The sequence below is a fragment of the Pteronotus mesoamericanus genome, unplaced genomic scaffold (assembly GCF_021234165.1).
Source record: "Pteronotus mesoamericanus isolate MK-2021 breed Mesoamerican mustached bat unplaced genomic scaffold, CSHL_Meso_final contig_20, whole genome shotgun sequence".
Lineage (NCBI taxonomy): Eukaryota > Metazoa > Chordata > Mammalia > Chiroptera > Mormoopidae > Pteronotus > Pteronotus mesoamericanus.
This window is the reverse complement of record NW_026555085.1, coordinates 41,596,048-41,616,140: the sequence shown is the minus strand read 5'-3', so window position 1 is coordinate 41,616,140 and position 20,093 is coordinate 41,596,048. Positions and strand designations below refer to the sequence as shown.

Genomic DNA, 20,093 nt, shown 5'->3' with positions numbered 1-20,093 from the left:
ATTTAACATTTATTTTTATGTTTCCTCTTTAGTCATCTCTGTGTCTCTTTTCACCCCTCTATATATTTCCCAGGTTACCAGGTCTCTCCATATGGCCTTCACCAAGCTGAGTAGCACCCAGTACTACTCAGTAGTACTGCACCCCAGATCCCTTTTCAAAACCACTTGCTGGTCTTGTCTCTTTAGAGCTCTGACATTTAGGAAAACCAGTAGGTAATATTAAGGAGCATTCAGGTAGCATTTACTGTTCATAATTAATTTTCACATAAAATTTGCTTTTTAATCTTAATAAACTTCTGATAAGGGCTTATTTTCTCCAATTTGAAGATGAAGAAACTGAGTTTTAGCCAAAATTCATAGAGTGAGTTAGTAGTGGAGATGAACAGGAAATTCTTCAACTATTTTAAATTTCATCTGGAATAAGAAAGAATGCAAATAAAATAAACATACAAATAAACCAATTACTTCGCTCAATTCTAACTGGAAATGTAATTGGCTAACTTGACTGATACACTGCTCTTCCAGAAAACGCAACCATTTAAAAAGTTGTGTTTCTAATGCCATAGCCCAAAGGAACAACTAATGGTGGTTATTTTGCTCCTTAGGGGATGCTTTAATTACCGAATTGGCCAAATATACAACCAGTCAGACAACATCTGCCTTTTAAAAAATGGTTTTACTGCTCTTTAAGTAAGGCAAAGAAATAGTGATGATCCTTTCTGAAACTAGAGTAAGTTGTTAAAGAAGATTGGGTATCTAAGGGGTGAACAAACTTTTCCAACATTACATAGAGTTGTTTGCTAAGCTTTAAAATGAAAAATTTCATGAAGTTAAATGCGCACATAAAAATTTATAAAATTTTAAGCCATTTCTATTCCATTTATAATAAATCAAATCCTGGAAATAAGAACTAAAATTGAAATCAATATTTGAAGTAGAAAAATATTGAGAACCCTGGCATTATATTTTAATTAGATGTTTCCAATTGACATTTCCTGATCATCCCCTTGTTTCTTTTGAATATCTCCAAATCCTCCAAGTGGTTACTGGCTATTTTGTAGGCTTCTGAACACATTCAACACACTGTTCTCAGATGATGCAGTGTTTGGAAATGATGAGGTGGGTTCACTTGCCTTTCTAAGCTCCCCCAGTCCAATGCTATTCCCAAGATATCACTGAAATGAGAATATATACATTTCTTTATTCAGCATCTGTATTAGTTTTCTAAAACTGCTCTAACAAAATACCACAAATTGCTGGCTTAAAACAATATAAATTTATTGTCTCAGTTCTGGAAGTTAGAAGTCTGAAATCAGTGTGTTGGCAGGTCCATAGTCCCTTCAAACCTGTAGTGGAGAATCCTTCCTTGCCTCGTTCTAGCCTTTGGTGGTTTGCTGGCTATCTTTGGAGGGCATATTTTGAAAGCATTCTCAGAAATGAAAGGAAAGAAAAGTGGGATAAGAGTAGTGAGAAATGATAATATAAAAAACAATAATTATCTAACTTTTTAATAACTTTTATTTCTGAAATAGAAACAAAAATAGAACAGAAGCTAAATCAGATATAAAAAACTTTTGATCTGTGTTCCAAGCAAAACCATTGTAAAGAAACTAGTGATAGGAGAAAATAGGCAAAATGATTTAAAATATAAATTAGAACACTGAGTTCTAACTGAACTGAAGGTGAATCTTAAAAACTTCCTAGTGGGTTCAGATAGCCTACATACTTCCCTAGTTGTGACTTTTTAAAGTATTTATTAGCATTGGTAAGGCACTTCCAGGGGACTGTAAAGACAAGGAGATAAAGTAATCCTTTCTGTTGGACAAAGCAGGTATAACAGAGGCCAATGGAAGTCTCCCATGACTAACTATACTCTGCAACATTGGAGGACGCTTCCCACTCTCCTGTGGAAACCCTACTGGAAATGACCCCAAGCTAATCAACTAGGAGTTGTGTATGTATGTCCAGCAAAGAGTTGTTAGAGCTGTGCCATAGAATTTTTCTAACATTTCAGTTCAAGCACACCCTTCTCCATTTTAACATAATCTACTTTGTAAAGATCAGGAAACAGTTTTTTGTCCTCAAGGCAGGTTGAATTCCAGCTCTACTGTTATGGTATAGTGGGATTCCAAATTCATCAAGTTCCAGTGGATTTCCCACACTTCAAAGTGACAGAATTTTAGCTCAAAGACACTAAGGCAAAGTGATTTTTTTTTTGTTATTATTTGATAATATTCCTCAGTACCTAAGCAATGGCAAGTTGATGGCTGTAGCATTATGAACAGAGTTCCAGCTGAGAGCGATAATTTTGTGGTACAAATGAATCCCAGAGTTGAGAATTTGGGGCTCAGCTAATCCAGTAGTAACACAAGGAATGATTCATAGATACACATAAGCACACCGAAAAATTCTGGAAATACTTAGGAGACAGGAATTCTGTGAAAGACTGTAACAATTGTGAATTTGAGATACTAGTGTTAATGTTAATGGAACTGTATCTATAACCATAAGCTAATAAAATCTATTTTCCGGTTACATAAAAATAAAAGAATAGCACCACGAATGACAAAACAAACTTCCTGAAATCTCTAAAATTATATCAAGTCAGGATTCAGTTGCAGGAAACAAAATATTTAAACCATAGTAAGTGAAAAAATGATTTAATACAGGAATTACTTCTAGCCTTTTAGGTAAAAACTTTCTGAACAACACCGCAGAGCTGGCCATGGAGGGTGCTGGTACTGGACCATAAGTAGGAAGGGGAAGAAGAGTCAGCTGGTCACTATTTGAAGTCTTCTACATTTCAAGAATATAGTGTTGTAACTACAATGCAGGGATCAATCAGAAAGCTGCCATAACTGCTGCTAAATACTCATACAGGAGCAACTGGATCCTGGAATCCTGCTACAAGGAAACCTAGTCTATTTGTAAATATGCTTGCATGTACAATAACCAAAACCTCCCTTGTTTCCACCATCTAAATGTTATGTGATTGCATCTAATTGGTGAAATGTAACTCAAACGGAGATCTTTAACTGCAAAGGGGTTAGGAAAATATAATTTGAAGATTTCTAGCCTTTGCAGCAGAGGAAGGTGCACTATAAGAAGGCTGTGGTAGGTTGTAAATACCAGCCTTCCAATAGCCACTATGTCAAGCTAAGTTAGTCATCAACAAGCCAATAAAAATCAAGCTGGCTTTTACAAAACACAATGCTAGTAAGCAAGAGAGATTTCCTGATAGAATTTCAAAAGAAGAAGTAGTAGCCCAGAAATTATGCTTAGCTCACTTTCTTTCTTTTATGCAAGACATTCAAGGATTTAGAAAAGATCGCACTATTCTAAAAAAATTACTTAAAAACTAATTTTGGTCAAACAAAAGATAAACTGAAACAAAAATCTCAAGACAGTAAAAGTTTTGGTTGTAAAAGGATTTGTGGGTTATTTATGGATTATCTGTTAGTAGAAATCCAATCCCAGGGATCCAGCTGGATCATATGTTGTCAGGTGAATTCTGTAGCCCAGGGTGGAGTTTGACCTGTATGTTTCCTTCAACTATTTTGTTTCTGCTTCCACTTATTTGATAATAGTAGGAAAAATCTTTTATCTCTGTTATTCCCATAATACAGATGGGAAACAATTAAAATCAGTGGCTGTCATTCTCTCCTTGCCCCTTGTTAACAATGTCTGAAGTATTAAAAAAAAAAAAAATTGGTCAGTTGGATACAGTGCTTTTGCTTCTATCCACAAAAGCAGAAAAGAGATGTCATTTTTAATGCCAAGGAATTTCAATCATGTTTTCCTGGATCCTAAAAGCTCTTATTGAAAGACCTGAGCCTTTGTGGGCTAAATTGAAAAAGATTAATAAACCAGCCATGGTAGATATTATCTGTCATCAAGTCTCTCTCTTTATATTTTCTTCTCTCTTGTATCTGAATATTTGCCTAAAAATCAGCGCCTACAGTATCATCAGCAGTGTTCACAGCAAAACAACACAAAAATACAGTAGCATCTCTATAAGAGTTTTAGGTATAGGTGATTATTTTTTCTATATTCACCAAGTTGTCTATGATGAGATTATTTTTTATGATAATTAATTGAATTTTTGAAAGCATCATACTATTTTACTAGGCTGCCACCTTTGTTCTCTCAGTCTATCTAAATTACTACATGGTTATTCACATACATTCACACACTAAGGATGGTTATGAATATTGGAATGATATTGGGATAATAGGCATGTGTGCATTTCTGTATTTTTAATTGTTTCAATAAACATGCATTACCTTTTTACATAGCAATATATTTAAAAGCCCATTGTACTGTTCTATAGCTGAGCTTCGATGAAAGTCTTGGCTCAAAAAACACAGAAGGACCCCTAACTTCAGATGTTATTCATTTATTAACTTATTTATTTATTTATTATTTTTTGCTGAATTAGTAATGGACTTCTGATTTTTAGCTTCCCAAGGCTCACCCCTTGGTATTCAATATAAAAGTAACATTTCTGGAAAATAAAGTATGAAAACCATTTGTTTAAACAGTTCGCATTTCTTTTTTCCTTGAGGTCAAAGGAACTGCTGATTCTATTTCAACCTTTATATTCAGTCAGCTGTATTTTAGTTTGACTCTGAATGATACAGCTACAGTTCATGTAGAAAGTTAGTGAATTCAGGACTTCAAATGCTTGTTTGTGTTGCCAGAAAATTTAATGGTAAATAAAAGCCAAACAGAGTCTCTGAGGATTTATTAAATATAACTGCTACATACATACAAATACATACATATACAGATGCTTCTCAGCTTATGATGAGGTTATATCTGATTAACCCACAGTAAGCTGAAAATGCATTTAACATACCTAACCTACTGAGCATCCTAGCTTAGTTTAGCCCGCCTTAAATGTGCTCAGAACACTTACATTAGCCTACTGTGAGACAATTATCTTGAATTTTACTCGAGTAATTGCCTTCCTCATTTTATCACCAGAATAGGAGGCACAGATGGGCATTTTATAGACATGATGGGATGCAAATACACAAAACACAATATCCAAAACACACTGGCAAAGTAGTACAATGTACAGTATCGGTTGTTTACTGTTGGGATCACAAGTCTGACAGGGACCTAAGGCTCCCTATTGCTTCCCAGAATCAGAAGTCTCTTACTGCTGGACCTGGAAAAGATCAAATTTAAAGCATGCTTTCTACTAAAGGTATTTTGCTTTTGCACCATCGTAAAGTTGAAAAATGGTAAATCAAATCATCATAAGTAAAGTACCATCTGTATAAATAATTTTATGTACAATATTAATGTATAACATTAAAAAGTTAATGAAAGGAGCAGTAGAATTCTTAGATGAAATATTTATATATGTACAAATACATAATTTGTAAAAACTTCAGTAAAATCAAGTAATCATAAAATACCTTAATTTTCATATTTGTGTAAAGTTGGGTACCAATTCTTTCATTTTCTTCTGTCACTTTTTTCCTCAAAAAAGATATGCAAAGACAAGATTGAACCTGATAAAAATGTACAATGGATGGATTTGCTTCAGCTTTCTCAAACTTCCCTGTTAATTATTCTTTTTTATCTACTCCTAGCATTTTGTAGTGAGTCTCTTTTATATCTACTCTCTCAAAACCTGCTCTTTACTATCTGTAATGTTTGAACTTATCTGGTAACTTCATTCCTACTGAAGTGTGGATGACTTAAAAGAGCATATGTAAAATGCCTGAAACACTTAAAATTTAAAAGAGTAATTTATATAGCCTAATAGAAAAGAACAGTATCAACAAAAAAGGGATATAGACTCAAGAGTTCTAAGTTTATAGTTTAAACTTTTTGTTCATTAACTTTTTAATTTTGAGTAAATCACTTAAGCTCTTTGAGCTTTAGTTCTTTCTTCCATCAAATGAAGATAATACAACCTACCTTGTAGAGCTATTATGACCAATAATAACCTATGATTTTTCACAGAACCTGTCATATAGTAGGTACTTGATAAACATGCCTCCACTCACTGTTGAGTCACTGACCTCACAGAACTTTATTTTGTACTTTTTAATCTTGTGAGAGTGATTAACTATAGGAATTGGCAGGTAGAGTAAATAACTTTTGGGAGGGTCTTCTACGCTTTGTTCAATAACTGTATATTTATGTCCATTTATATGATCTAACAACTTTTATTTCCACAGTCTTTTACATTTCATGCTTATTTATGTCCTAAAATTATTTCTCATGGAGGACAAAACTGTGGCATGTGAGGACAGTGTAAAAGCATTACCAAAGATTGTTTATGGATATCTATCCAGTTTAGTTATTCCCATGCTTGGTAATCTCTACAGTGCATCATTTTGACCAGCGATGATGTTTGGGTGCTGCAGAACACAAATGATGAACACACTTCCTAAGCCTCCTTGTTGCTGCACTCAGCCAAAAGGCTGCACATGATTCTAAACAGATGTTTCTTTTGTTTAGGCCAATGAAGTTTATAGAGTGCATGTTTATCTTTCAAAAGAGAATGTGGAGAGTTCATTCAGTTTTGAGATCCAATCTTTCCGGAGATTGGACTGCCTAGTGAAGCTGGAACAGAAACTGGATGAGCACATGAAGTCATTTGGGGGCTGTCAGAAAAGATAGTCCATTACTACTTGGTAGAAAGGAAATAGAACACATGGAAATTGAATTTCCTAAAAATGGTTGATATTTTAAAAGACTGAACCTGGACAATAGTTTTCATTTTAATATATTTAATGCTTCTTAAGGATCTAACTGATCCTTAGAAAAATGCACTTCATTCCAACTTAGTAGATATAAAATAAGCACAAAGCATCAAAATTTCCTGCACATATTTCACATGATTAGAATAAAACTATCTACTCAAGGAAAAAAAAATGAAGGAAATGAAAATTTCATATATCATTTATGTGAGTCATCTCTGATTTAAAGTGTTGACCACAGGAAAAGAAGAGTATAATTGTCCAACTAAGCATTTGTTTTCTAACAGTTTAGCAAAAGAGACAGATATGGAAGTGGTCTATTATAATGCAGTGCTATGTCATATAGGTAAGCTCCACCTTGGAACATTTGTCTTTTTGTTGCCAAACATCAAATAACCTTCCTATTTTAGAGAAGTGCAAATATAAGTGGGAAGGAGGGCCTTGTTTTTCATTATAATGACTGCAAAGAGTAGACAGTACTCTGAATCCTCTTAGTGAAGACTGAAGATATATCATTCAAGTATGACTAAAAGCCAAGACTAGCATCATGAGTGTGGCCTGTGCTTAGTATGATCCAGCACTTTATTTAATATGCTGCTGTTACTGCCCTGAAATTATTAATAATTTTTGTATAAGGGACCCCTCATTTTCATTTTGCACTGGGCCTCGCAAATTATACTGCTGGTTCTGCTACAAGCACTTTTCACCCAACTAGAGAGAGTGAAACAAAGCTACGTGGGGAGTGGAAAGGGCTGATGGTACCCAAGGGTAAGCTGAAGATTCAGGGCACACTCATAAATGTCAACATGTGATGGAGCCCAGTAGTACCAGAAGTGTCCATGGATGATAATGGTAGGTGTCAAAAGAAATTGTTTCCTAAGAAAATCATTTCAGAGCAGGATTTTAATTGTACTTCAACTGCCTAGCAGCAACACATATTTTTACCCTGTTGACTATCTGAGCTACTATACTATTCTCCTAGAGCTGCTATAACAAATATCCAAAAACCAGTGGCTTAAACAACAGAAATTTATTATGTCCTAGTTCTGGAAGTCTGAAATCAAGGTGTCATAATGTTGGATCCTTCTGAAGGCTCTGAAGGAGAATTTGTCCCAAGTGTCGCTCCTTGACCTCTGGCTGGTGTCAAGAATCTGCAGAGTTCCTTGGGAGATGTATTACTTTATTCTCTCTTTCTGTCTTCACATGTATATCATGCTCTTCCCTGCGGATATGCATCTCTGTGCCTGAACTTTTTTATAAGGACACAAGTCATATGGGGTTTAAGGTGCATCTTAACCAATTATGATCTCAACTTGATGGTATCTGCAAATACCTTATTTTAAAATAAGATCACATTTACAGGCTCTGGGTAGACATAAATTTTTGTAAGGCACTATTCAACCCAGAACAGCTACTAATACTCTTTTAATAAATTTTCTTTCTATTTAATTATTCAGAATCTTGTTCTGTTATTTTCAGTAGTGAACCATGACAAGTACGGACATTCTCTGTAGACTTGGGTTGGCTAGGGGAAAAAAGTATTCTTAGAAAAGTTACGTATGAGCTATGTCTTGAATAATAAGTATGAATGAACTAGGAAAGATAGAGTAAGGGAATGGCACTCCATGCTGGCGTAAAAGCACAGAGGCTGAAAGATGGCAGTAAGTTCTCTACATCTTCAAGTAATTAATATACATAAAGGATTTGGGAAACTGGTGGTCAAGATAGTAGATTTGGGAAATGAGCTAAAAAGATCTAAAGGGATCAGACAAGAAGAAAATAAGCAGCCTTGAATTTGATCCACAGACGATGAGAGCCATATGATGGTTTTTACATGGGAGTGACATGAATATTTTTGTGTTTTAGAAAGATCCCTCAGGCATCAATAAAGAAACTGGTGTAAAAGGGGATTGGAAGAGGGGAGATTAATAGAGTGATGTTTTCCAGGAAACAGTATGAATTAAAGTCATAGCTGTGGCAATGGCAACATGGAGATTGATTATATCTAGAATGTATGGGATTAATGAACACGTAGATGTGGGAAGTGAAAGAGAGGGAGTAAATAGGAATGACTTCAAAGACAGATGACGGTGTCCTTGTTCACTGAGATGTTAACCCTTTAACCTTTAATTAGCTGTTAAATTAACTATTTCTCAACCATTTGGAAAATTAACCTTTTCTCAAAATTGGCCCTATTAACAATTTGGGTCAGAAAATGATTTGCAGTGTGTGTAGAAGTAGGTGTCCTATAAATTATAGGATGTTTAGGAACATCTTTCGATCTATTCACTATATGCTGGCAGCATTTCTCTACCTTGGTTGTCTCTAGATAATGCAAATATGTCTTGAAAGGGGGCAAAGAGGTACAGTAGAAAGAAGTAAGTTCCCTTTCATACTTTTTAAGTTTATCATGCCTGTGGGGCATCTAGCATGACCTTTAATATGAGCTGGAGGTCAGAACCTGGAGCTTACTTGAAAAATATGGACTGTACGTACAGATTTGTGAATATTAAGTGTACATGTGATAACTGAGACTTGGGTAAAGGCAAGAGTGCCCATAGAGTTTAAAAAGAATGAAAGTCCCAAAATAGGCACTGAGAATGCCCAACATTTGGAGCTAATATAAATTGAAGATATTGAGCTTGTCAAAATTACCAAGAAGAATAGCTTGAAAGTCTTCCTTCTCTCTGTACTTTGTGCCTTTCAACAAGTGCATGCATATACAACCCTTGTAATGATAATTATTAAAGTACAGAGAAAAAAAAGTAAAGAAATGGTTTAGGGGTCCAAACCCAGGATTTAAAATTTGTAGAGTTTGGTAAATAGCTATAGATAAGGGATGATAGTAACTTACAAGTTAAAAATAACTTTTTCGTATCTTCATTCTGGAAAGATATTAGAAGAAAAGTGATGTCTATCTTTAAATTTTTGGTAATATATTCTCATTTCTGAAAAGATTCTGTGTAATGCTACAAAAATTTAAAATCTTATGAGTATTTAACATTTTGTTTTAAAACACATTATTTTTACAAATTGAAATCTTCTCAAAGAATGAACTACCAGGTAACAGACCCAAACAAAAATATGCCTTAGAAACTAAGACCACTAATTGACTTCACAAAAATTAACCTTTAAGCAGCACTGTAAGTAAAAAGCTCCATTTCTCACTGACTGAATGAATCTTTTATTGTTCTTTTAAAATCACAAAATCATACATGAATATGTTATTGTTGTAAAAGACTCAAACCACAGAAATATTTAGAAAAAAACATGAATGTTCCCCTTCTCCCATCTGCCACTCCTCCCGCTTTCCCCTCCTTTCCCCAGATGTAACAATTCTCAACTGTTTGGTGTTCCTCCATTTAGTTTTTTGTTCTAGACACTGGAGCACACACCAGTGAATGTGAAACATTGTTCTGCAACTTGCCCTTTTCCCATTTCCATATCTCAGAGGTATGAAAGAACCTTTAGCACCACATAAACAGAAAAGTTTTTCTTTCAATAATGAGAGAGTGAGCTAATATAATTAAATCAATCCAGCATTTATCACGGAGGATGACAGTGCCTACATTACTGATAATTCAGCTAGCTGACATCTTTGGAACCCATCTGCAGGGTCAATTTGGTGAAAAATACGTTGAATTTTAAAGTCTCAATATTTAGATTTAACAACTGCAAAACACTGTCCTTCATCTCATAGCAACAAGAGGCTATGAGAGTGATGGTGTTCTGTTTGTTAAAATTGTCTCTTCATTGTAGATCAGACATGTTTAGAGGTAACATGATTGAACTGCCTGAAGAGAACACCTAGGAAGCAAGGTGAAATATTTATTTTCTCTGTAGCAAAAGATAGTTAGCCAATTTTTTAAATTCTCATTATTTTCATGCCTTACCTTCATAAGGAAGAGCCTGGGAATATTTCCTAATGAGGAATTAACTTGGCTGAGGAGGAGACTGCGGCATTGACCTGCCAATTTTATTTGCTCTATAATTCTAATTTCACCCTTTATGTGACAGGGATGATGCAAAGAGGAGTATTTGCAATGAAGGAATTCTTTAGTAATCCTTTAGGGTATCTTCTCCAATGATGTTAAAATTAAGCCTGATATTTTTCACTAGTGATTTTCTCCTCCAAGCAAATGCTGTCCTAGCATTGCTCATCATCTTGATCTAAGTGGAGTTTTTTCCATATTATCAGAGAAAATTGCTCTATTTATTCCACAAGGTGGTTCTTTTCTAAATGAGAATAACAAAGTCTATTTTATTCCTTACTGTCATTTATCAGATAAATCTCCTCAACAAATTTGCTGGTTCTTTCTGAATAAATTCTCTCTCGACTATCATTTTTATTTTATTGCTAGTGAAATCTATCATCCGGACCCTATTATTTACATCCCTGGACATTAAGTTCCTCCTTCTTAGTGAAATAAGTTGCTCTCAGTTCTTCTTCCCCAAGTCAGTACTAAATACATCAACTATTGATGTGAAGAGGACTGGTCTAGCTGTGGATTAAAAAGTCATGGTTTGGAGTCCAGTTCCACTCCCCTTTTCCAAACATGTGACTTTTGGGCAAGCTACCTGTCAGCTTGAGTTTCTTCATCTGTAAAAATGGGGAAGAATGTTATCTGTACTGCTTATATTTCTGCGGTTGTTTTGAGGATTAAAACAAAAAAAGAAAAAGGTCTACTTACAAATCTTTGTAAACTATAACACATTATACAAAAGCAAATTATTAAAGTGCCAGGCACAGCTTAGATACTGAGGAAACAGTTTTTATTATTATTCTTTGTTTACTTCTACCATGGGCTTCACAGAGTGAGGGAGACAAGAGCTAGGATGAACTTCCTTGCTCATGACTTTATTCCTGCCTTCCTTCCCCAACTTCTCCCATCTCAGAGGTCAGTGAAAACATACTGATGGGCTTCCAAGGACTATGTCTGAACTGGTGATTCTGCGGCAGTGCTAGTTGATCCATAGGGTAGACACCTAAGTTTAACTGTGCTTCTCCTCTGGGAACTTGATATTTGATAAGCGATACAAACTTTCCATGTTACTGAAATAATCAGTTAATGGCTACTCCAGAGAGAAGTCTCTTGAATCGCAGCTGCTAACACTCAGCTTAACCTTGGTTCCTCTTCTTCCTGGTTCCAGTTATTAAGTATTTCCTAGGATTATGTGAGATAAATAGATAAAAAATGAGTATCATTTATTTTATAGAGTTGTGTAGTATGCTTACAACAGTGGCTGAGACTCAATAAACATTCTGTGAGTATTAGATATTATTAAATTACTTTGAACAAAACATAATATAGTATTTAGTAATGTTACTTGTTTTTTTCCTAATGAATTGCTTTTCTCCAGCTTTATTGATATAATGATGTTGTATGTATACCATTGACATACAATGGTATAATGACATATACTATTGTATAAGTTTAAGGTGTACAAGGTGTTGATTTGACACACTTATCGATTTCAAAATAATTACCATCATAGCATCAGCTACCTAACCCCTACATCGCATCACACAATTGCCATTTCTTTTTTTTGTGGTAAGAACATATAAGATTTACTCTCTTAACAACTTTCAAGTATGATATTCAGTATTGTTAATTATAGTCACCATGCTGTGTATTAGATCTACAGAGGTTATTCATCTTATAACTGGATGTTTGTACTCTTTGACCAGCATCTACCCTTTTCCCCCAGCTTCCCAGCCCCTGGTAACCACCAGGGTAGTCTCAATTTTTATAAGTTAAAATTTTGTTTTGTTTTTAGTATTCCATGTATAAGTGAGATTATACAGTACTTGTCTTTCTGTGTCTGACTTTTTTCACTTACTGTAATGCCCTCAGGTTTCATCCATGTTGTTCCAAAGAGCAGGATGTTCTTCTTTCTCATAGCTGAATAATATTTTGGTATTTTTTTTTATGTATTCATCTATCGACAGACATTTAGATTGTTTCCTTATCTTGGCAATTGTGAACAACACTGCAATGAACATGGGAGTGCAGATATATCTTTGCAATACTGATTTCATTTCTTTTGGATGTATACTCAGAAGTGGGATTCCTAGGTCATCTCATAGTTGTATTTTTAATTTTTTGAGTAATCTTCATGCAGTTTTCCATAGTGGCTTCACCAGTTTACATTCCAACCAACAGTGCAAAAGTTTTCCCCTTCTTTTACCTCCTCGAAAATCTTAGCTCTTGTTGTTTTTATCATAACCATTCTAACAGGTATGAGATGATATCTCATTGTGGTTTTTATTTGCATTTCCCTGATGATTCCATAAGTTGAACTTCTTCTATTCATGCACTTGTTAGCCATTGTATGTCTTTGGAAAATGGCATATTTGGAAAATGTTTATTCAGTTACTCTGCCTATTTTAATTTTTTTAAATATTGTATTTCTTTATTTTTAGAGAAGGGGGAGGGAGGGAGAAAGAAAGGGAAAGAAACATTGATTCATTGTACTCTGTCTATTTTTAAATCAGGCTCTATTTTTTTTTTTTTTTCTGTATTCAGCTATGTAAGGTTGTTTTTCCCCCTATATTTTGGGTATTCACTTCAAAAAAAAATAAGGGTTCTTTTTTTAAGACTTGATTTATTTATTTTTAAAGAGAGGGAAAAGTAGGGAGAAAGAGAGAGAGAAACATCAATGTGTGGTAGCCTCTCGTGTGTGCCCTCCTGGGGACCTGGCCTACAACCCAGGCATGTGCCCTGACTAGAAATCAAACCGGCCACCCATTGTTTCACAGTCCAGCACTCAATCCACTCAGCCATACCAGCCAGGGCACCACATTTTAGGAGATAAGTATTTTGCAAGTATTTTCTCTCTTTTTATAGATTGACTTTTCATTTTATCGATGGCTTCTTTGCTGTGCAAGAGCTTTTTAATTTGATATAGTCCCACTTGTTTATTTTGCTTTTATTGTCTTTGCTTTTGGTGTCAAATCCAAAATATTATTGCTGGAACTGATATAAAAGAGATTACCCCCTAAGTTCTCTAGTAGGAGTTTTTCAGTTTCAGGTCTTATATTCAAGTCTTTAAGCCATTTTCAGTAGATTTTGTATATATTGCAAGACAAGGACTCAGTTTCATTCTTTTGCATATAGCTGTCCAGATTCCCTACCTCATTAATTGGAGACACTATCCTTTTCCCATTAAGTATTCTTGGCTCCCTGGTCAAATATAGAGTGGCCATACATGCATGGATTTATTTCTGGGCTCTTTACTCTGCTCCATTGATCTATGTGTCTCTGAGTTTATGCCAATACCATGATGTTTTGATTACTATAGCCTTATAGTATAGTTTGAAATCATGAAGTAGAACACCTCCAGTTTTGTTCTTTTTTTATAAAATCAATATTGCTTTGGTCATGTGGGATCTTTTATGGTGCCATACAAATTTTGAGATTTCTAAAAAATATTTGTGTGAAAAATAACATTGGTATTTTTATAGGAGTGATATTGAATCTATGGATCACTTTGGGTACTATGGACATTTTAACAATATTAATTTTTCTAATCCAGAAGGATGGACTATCTTTCCATTTATATGTGCCTTCTTCAATTTCTTTCTTCAGTATGTTATAGTTGGCAGTACACTGATCTTTCATCTCCTTGGTTAAATATATTGCTAAGTATTTTATTCCTTTTGATGCTATTGTTAATGAATTATTTTTAATTTCTATTTCTGATAGTTTTGTTGTTAGTGTTTTGAAACAAACTGATATCTGTATGTTGATTTTATATCCTGCAACTTCAGGGAATTTATTAGTTCTAACATTGTTTTTGGTGGAGTCTTTAGGGTTTTCTATATCTAATATCATGTCATCTGAAAATAGAGACAATTTTATTTTTTTCCTTTCTGATTTAAATGCTTTTAAAAAAATTTTCTTGCCTATTTGCTCTGGATAGGACTCTTAGTACTAAGTTGAATAAAAGGGAAGAGAGTGAGCATCAAGGTCTTGTTCCTGATCTTAGAGGAAAAGCTTTCTGCTTTTTTACCACTGAGTATGATGTTAGCTGTGAATTTGTTATATATAGCCTTTATTTTTATTAAGGTATATTTACTCTCTACACATTTTGTTGAAAACTTTAATTATGAAGGGATGTTGTATTTTGTCAATTGCTATTTATTTGTGTGCCTATTGAGATGATTATGTGATTTTTAATTTTCATTTTGTTAATGTTTTTATGTTGATTGATTTGTGGAAGTTGAACTATCCTTGCATCACTGGAATAAACCCCACTGATATGGTGTATGATTCTTTTAATGTACTATTGAATTTGGTTTGCTAATATTTTGTTAAAGATTTTTGCATTTATTTATATTGGGGGTATTGACCTATCATTTTCTTTTCTTCTTGTGTCCTTCTCTGATTTTTGTATCAGGGTAATGCTGACCTCATGAAATGAATTTGGGAAAGTTGTTTTTTTGGAAGAATTTGAGAAGAGTTGGTAATAATTCCTCTTTAACTGTTTGCTAGAATTCAGCAGTGAAATTATCTGGTCTTTGACTTTTCTTTCTTGGGAGATATTTTGTTACGGGTAATCGGCTTTTTGTTTGTTTGTTTTTGTTTTGTTTTGTTTTTTGCAATGTGCCAACCAGTTTAGTGATGAAACCATGCAGATGCCAAACTAGGGAGCCAGGGACACGGCCCAAAGGCCTCTGGGAAGCTCTACCACACGGGAGTAGGGAAACGGGTCTCCTAATGCCGACGGCGGGGGAGGGGCCGTCCACTGGCACTGCAGACCTAAGACATTCCTCGGGGGGGACATGCATCTTACCCCCAAAGTAGGAGCAAGACGGCTGCCTTCACTCCCGGACATAAATTCTCGTGCCGACCACGTCATCGGCGCTGAACGTCAGGATCAGCTCGTTGTTGGCCAGCTCGTGGGTCCAGTAGGTTTTGGGGCTGTCCCGCTGGAGGAGGGTTTGTGTGCAGTGGATCTTGTTCTCATTCTCCCAAGTGGCCAAACTCCTGCACTTCCGTCCATCCACGGTCTCCTCCTCAAAGCCCTTTCTGACCTTGAAGTTGATCTCCGTGGTGCGCACTGTGGTGGATGCTTTGAGGTAGAACTGGTCCCTGTCCTGGCAGATCTCCACATGCGGCTTGGACGCTGCCACCAAAGCCACCCTCCGCAGCATGGCGTTCACTCTCAGGGCCTTGAGGAGCTCATCGAAGTTCTAGCTGCTGCACATCTTCTAAGGTGCCAGCGAAGTTGAGCATGGTGGCGGTGGCGGTGGCGGTGGCGGTGGCGGTGGCGGCAGCAGCAGCGGCGGGCGCACTCCCTGTTACTGTTAGTCTTACTAGCAACTGTTCTGTTCAGCTTTTTGATTTGTTCATGATTCAGTCTTGGTAGGTTGTTTATTTCCGGAAATGTTTCTATTTTTTCAGGTTGTCCAATATGTTGGCATATATTTGTTCATAATAATCTCTTATAATCCTTTGTATTTGCGTGTATCAGTTGTAATGTGTCCTTTTATATATAATTATATTTATTTGAGCCTTCTGTCTTTTTGCCTCAGTGAGTTTAGTCAAAAATTTGTCTATTTTGTTTATTCTTACAAAACACCAGGTGTTATATTCATTGATCTCTTCTATTTTATTTTTGTCTTTATTTCATTTATGTTCTGCTCTAATCTTTATTTTGTTCTTTCTTTTTTTTATTGTATTTTATTGATTATGCTATCAGAGTTGTCCCATTTTCTCCCTTTGCCCCCCTCTGCCGAGCAATCCCCATCCACTCAGGCCATCCCCACACCATTGTTCATGTCCATGGGTCATGTGTATAAGTTCTTTGGCTTCCTCATTTCCTATACTGTACTTCACATGTCCATGGCTATTCTGTAACTATCTATTGGTACTTATTAATCCCCACCCCTCTTCACCAGTTCCCCAAACTACATTCCATCTGGCAGCTATCAAAACATTCTCTGTATCCATGATTTTGTTTTGTTCTTTTTGTTTGCTTAGTTTGTTTTGTAGATTCCGTTGTTGATAGATATGTACTTTTTACCATTTTATTGTTCATAAACTTGATCTTCTTTTTCTTAAGAGTCACTTTAACATTTCATATAATAATGACTTGGTGATGATGAACTCCTTTAGTGTTTTCTTGTGTGAGAAGCTCTTTATCTGCCCTTTGATTCTAAATGATATCTTTGCTGGGTAGAGTAGTCTTGGATGTAGGTCCCTGCATTTCATGACTTTGAATATTTCTTGCCAGTCCTTTCTAGCCTGCAAAATTTCTCTTGAGAAATCAGCTGACAGTCTTATGGGAGCTCCCCTGAGGGTAACTAACACCTTTTCTCTTGCTGCTTTTAAGATTCTCTCTTTATTTTTAACCTTTGGCATTTTAATTATGTTGTATCTTAGAGTGGGCTTCTTTGCATGCATCTTGTTTGGGACTCTCTGTGTTTTCTGGACTTGTACATCTATTCCCTTCCCCAAATTAGGGAAGTTTTCTTTCATCCTTTTTTCAAATAGATTCCCATTTTCTTGCTCTTTCTCTTTTCCTTCTGGCACCCATATGATGCAAATGCTGGACATCTTGAAGTTGTCCCAAAGGCTGCTTATACTATCCTCATTTTGTGAGGTTATTTTTTTTTTTCTGTTGTTCTGATGGGTTGTTTTTTGCTTCCTTATGTTCCTAACCATTGATTTGATTCTCAGCTTTATCCATTCTACTGTTGTTTCCCTGTAAATTGTTCTTTATTTCAATTAGTGTATCCTTTATTTGTGACTCGATATTTTTTATGCTGTTGAGGTCCTCATTAAGTTCCTTGAGCAACCTTAGGGCCAGTGTTTTGAACTCTGCCTCTGATAGATTTCTTATCGCCAATTTGTTTAGTTCTTTTGCTAGAGTTTTGATCTGTTCTTCTCTTTGGGCCGTGTTTCTTTGTTACTTCATTTTGGCAGCCTCCCTGTGTTTGTATCTATGTATTTGGGAGAGCTACTATGACTCCCAGTTTTGGTAGTGTGGCCTAATGTAGGTATCATGTAGAGACAGCATCACTATCACCCAAGCTGAATACTCAAGGTGCACCCATCATGTGAGCTTTTGTACTTGAGACTTGATTGCTGTTGGCAGGTCAATGGTAGGGATTTACCCAAGCCAGTTAACTGCAAGAACTGGCTGTAACCACTGACCACCAACCTCCACCCTCCATGGATGATCAGCTGTGCAGAGGCAGGGTGTTGGTGCTCTGATGTGGTCTGTAGCTGTACACTGGTTGTGCAGGCTCTGGGGTTTCCTGAGTGGTGAAGGCCAAGGTCAGCTCTCACCTATGTTCTGCCTGGGACCACCATGCATGAGCTATAAAGGAATCTGAGATGGCTGCTACTTGTGCTGGGCTTGGAGATTCCCAGGAGAAGCCACATTGTGAATCTAGACTGGTTGCTTCTAGTGCTGGGCCTCAGGCCACTTAGCAAGACATACAGAGGCTGGGGGGCCTCCTTGAAGTCAGCTGTTGCTTACTTGAAAAGATCTAGGAAGTTGTGGAGAATGAACCTAGACCAGCTATTCATATGGAAAAGTCACAGTTAACAGTTTGGGTGAACCTGTACGTTGGGTGGGAGGGAGTTTCAGGGGATCTCCAGGGCAGAGAAAACAGTGTTAACCAGGTTGATGTAGTCTCAAACATGGTATCTGCCTGCTGACTCTGTGGCTCTGTGGGGGTAGGACTCAGAAAAGGGACAATGTCCTCTGCCTACCTTTCTGTCTAGGAGAAAACTGTCCCCCAGCTCTCACCTTGATGTAGATACTTCAGGTCCTCCATGTATGCCACTGGTGCCTTTTCAGCTGCTACCCTGGTGCTGGAGCTCAGAGGGAGTAAGTCAGAGTTAACTCTGTGTGTGGGTTCTTTAAGGGGAACTTCTTGGAACTCCACAATTTTCTTTAACTGACTTAATCCCGACTAGTTTTGTAGCCAGAAGTTTTGGGGACTTATCTTTCTGGCACTGGATCCCTGGGCTGGGGGTCTGGTGTGGAGCTGGGACTCCTGACTCCCAAAATATGCCTCCTAAATTTTTATCTACCCCATGTGGATGTGGGACCAGCCCATTCCTTATCTCCACCCCTTCTGCTAGCCTGGATGGATATGGTTTATTTAATTCTGTGGTTTTCAGCCTTCCATTTATCTCAAATTCTGACAGTCCTGAGTGATAGTTGTTCTATGTTTTAATTGTAATTTTGTTGTGCTTGTGTGGGGAGGTGAGCCGTGTTTACCTATACTGCCATCTTGACCCTCTGCTCTAATCTTTATTTCCTTCCTTCTGCCCAACTTAGAACTTGGTTTGATCTTTCTTTTCTATTCCCTTGATATATAAAGTTGGTTATAATAGTTGAAATCTATTTTTTCTTACTTTAGGCATTTAACACTATAAACTGCCATTGTAGAACTGCTTTTGCTATATCCTACAATTTTGGTATGTATATTTCCACTTTAATTTGTCTCAGTAGATTTTTATAAAATTTTAAATTTCTTTTGACTCACTGGTTGCTCAGAAGCATGTTGTTTAATCTCCACATATTTGTTCATTTTCCAGTTTTCTTCATGTAATTGATTTCTGCTTTTGTACAATTGTGGTCAAAAACATACTCAGTACGATTTTAGTTTTCTCTTAGTTTATTCAGAGTTGTTTTGTGACTTAACTTATAATTTATCCTTAAGAATGTTCCACCTGCACTTGTGAAGAGTGTGTACTCTGCTGCTGTTGGATGAATGCCTGTTAGATTCATCTGTCCAATGTGTACTGTAAGCAAGAGTTTCCTTATTCAGTTTTTATCTAGGTGATTGATCTGTTGTTGGAAATGGGGCTTTGAAGTCTCCTACTATTATTATATTGCTGTCTATTTCTTTCTTCTTTTATGTTAGTATTTGTTTTATATATTTGGACATTTTTCAATGCTGGATGCATAAATATTTACAAATGTTATATCTGTTTGATGAATTGACCTTTTTATCATTATATAGTGTCATTCTTTACCTCTTGTTACAGTCTTTGGCTTAAACTCTATTTTGTCTTATATAAGCGTAGCTACCCCTGCTTTTTTTTCCCCTTTTCATTGAATTTATTGGGATGGCACTGGTTAACAAAATTATACAGGTTTCAGGTGTATAGTTCTACAACACATCATTTGTATATTGTATTGTATGTTCACCTCCCCAGGATAAGTCTCCATCCATCACAATTTATCCCCTCTACACCCTTCCCTATCTCTTCCTACACTGTCATACCCTGGCATTCACAACACTGCGTCTGTGCCTATGAGTTTTTTCTCTTTTTTTCTTTTTTGTTCATTTCCTCCATGCAGCCCCAACACAGCCCCCTCTCCTCTGGCAGCTGTCATCCTGTT

The 20,093-nt window shown here is 36.2% G+C and overlaps 1 protein-coding gene across 1 annotated transcript; it reads right to left on the bottom strand.

Moving 5' to 3' along the window:
• Window positions 1–15,546: 15,546 nt before the first annotated feature.
• On the bottom strand, window positions 15,547–15,961 carry LOC129067124 (cellular retinoic acid-binding protein 1-like). The gene is given in 2 exon segments (XM_054568849.1): window positions 15,547–15,936; window positions 15,938–15,961. Coding segments are annotated over 2 exon segments (414 nt in total).
• Window positions 15,962–20,093: the final 4,132 nt, after the last annotated feature.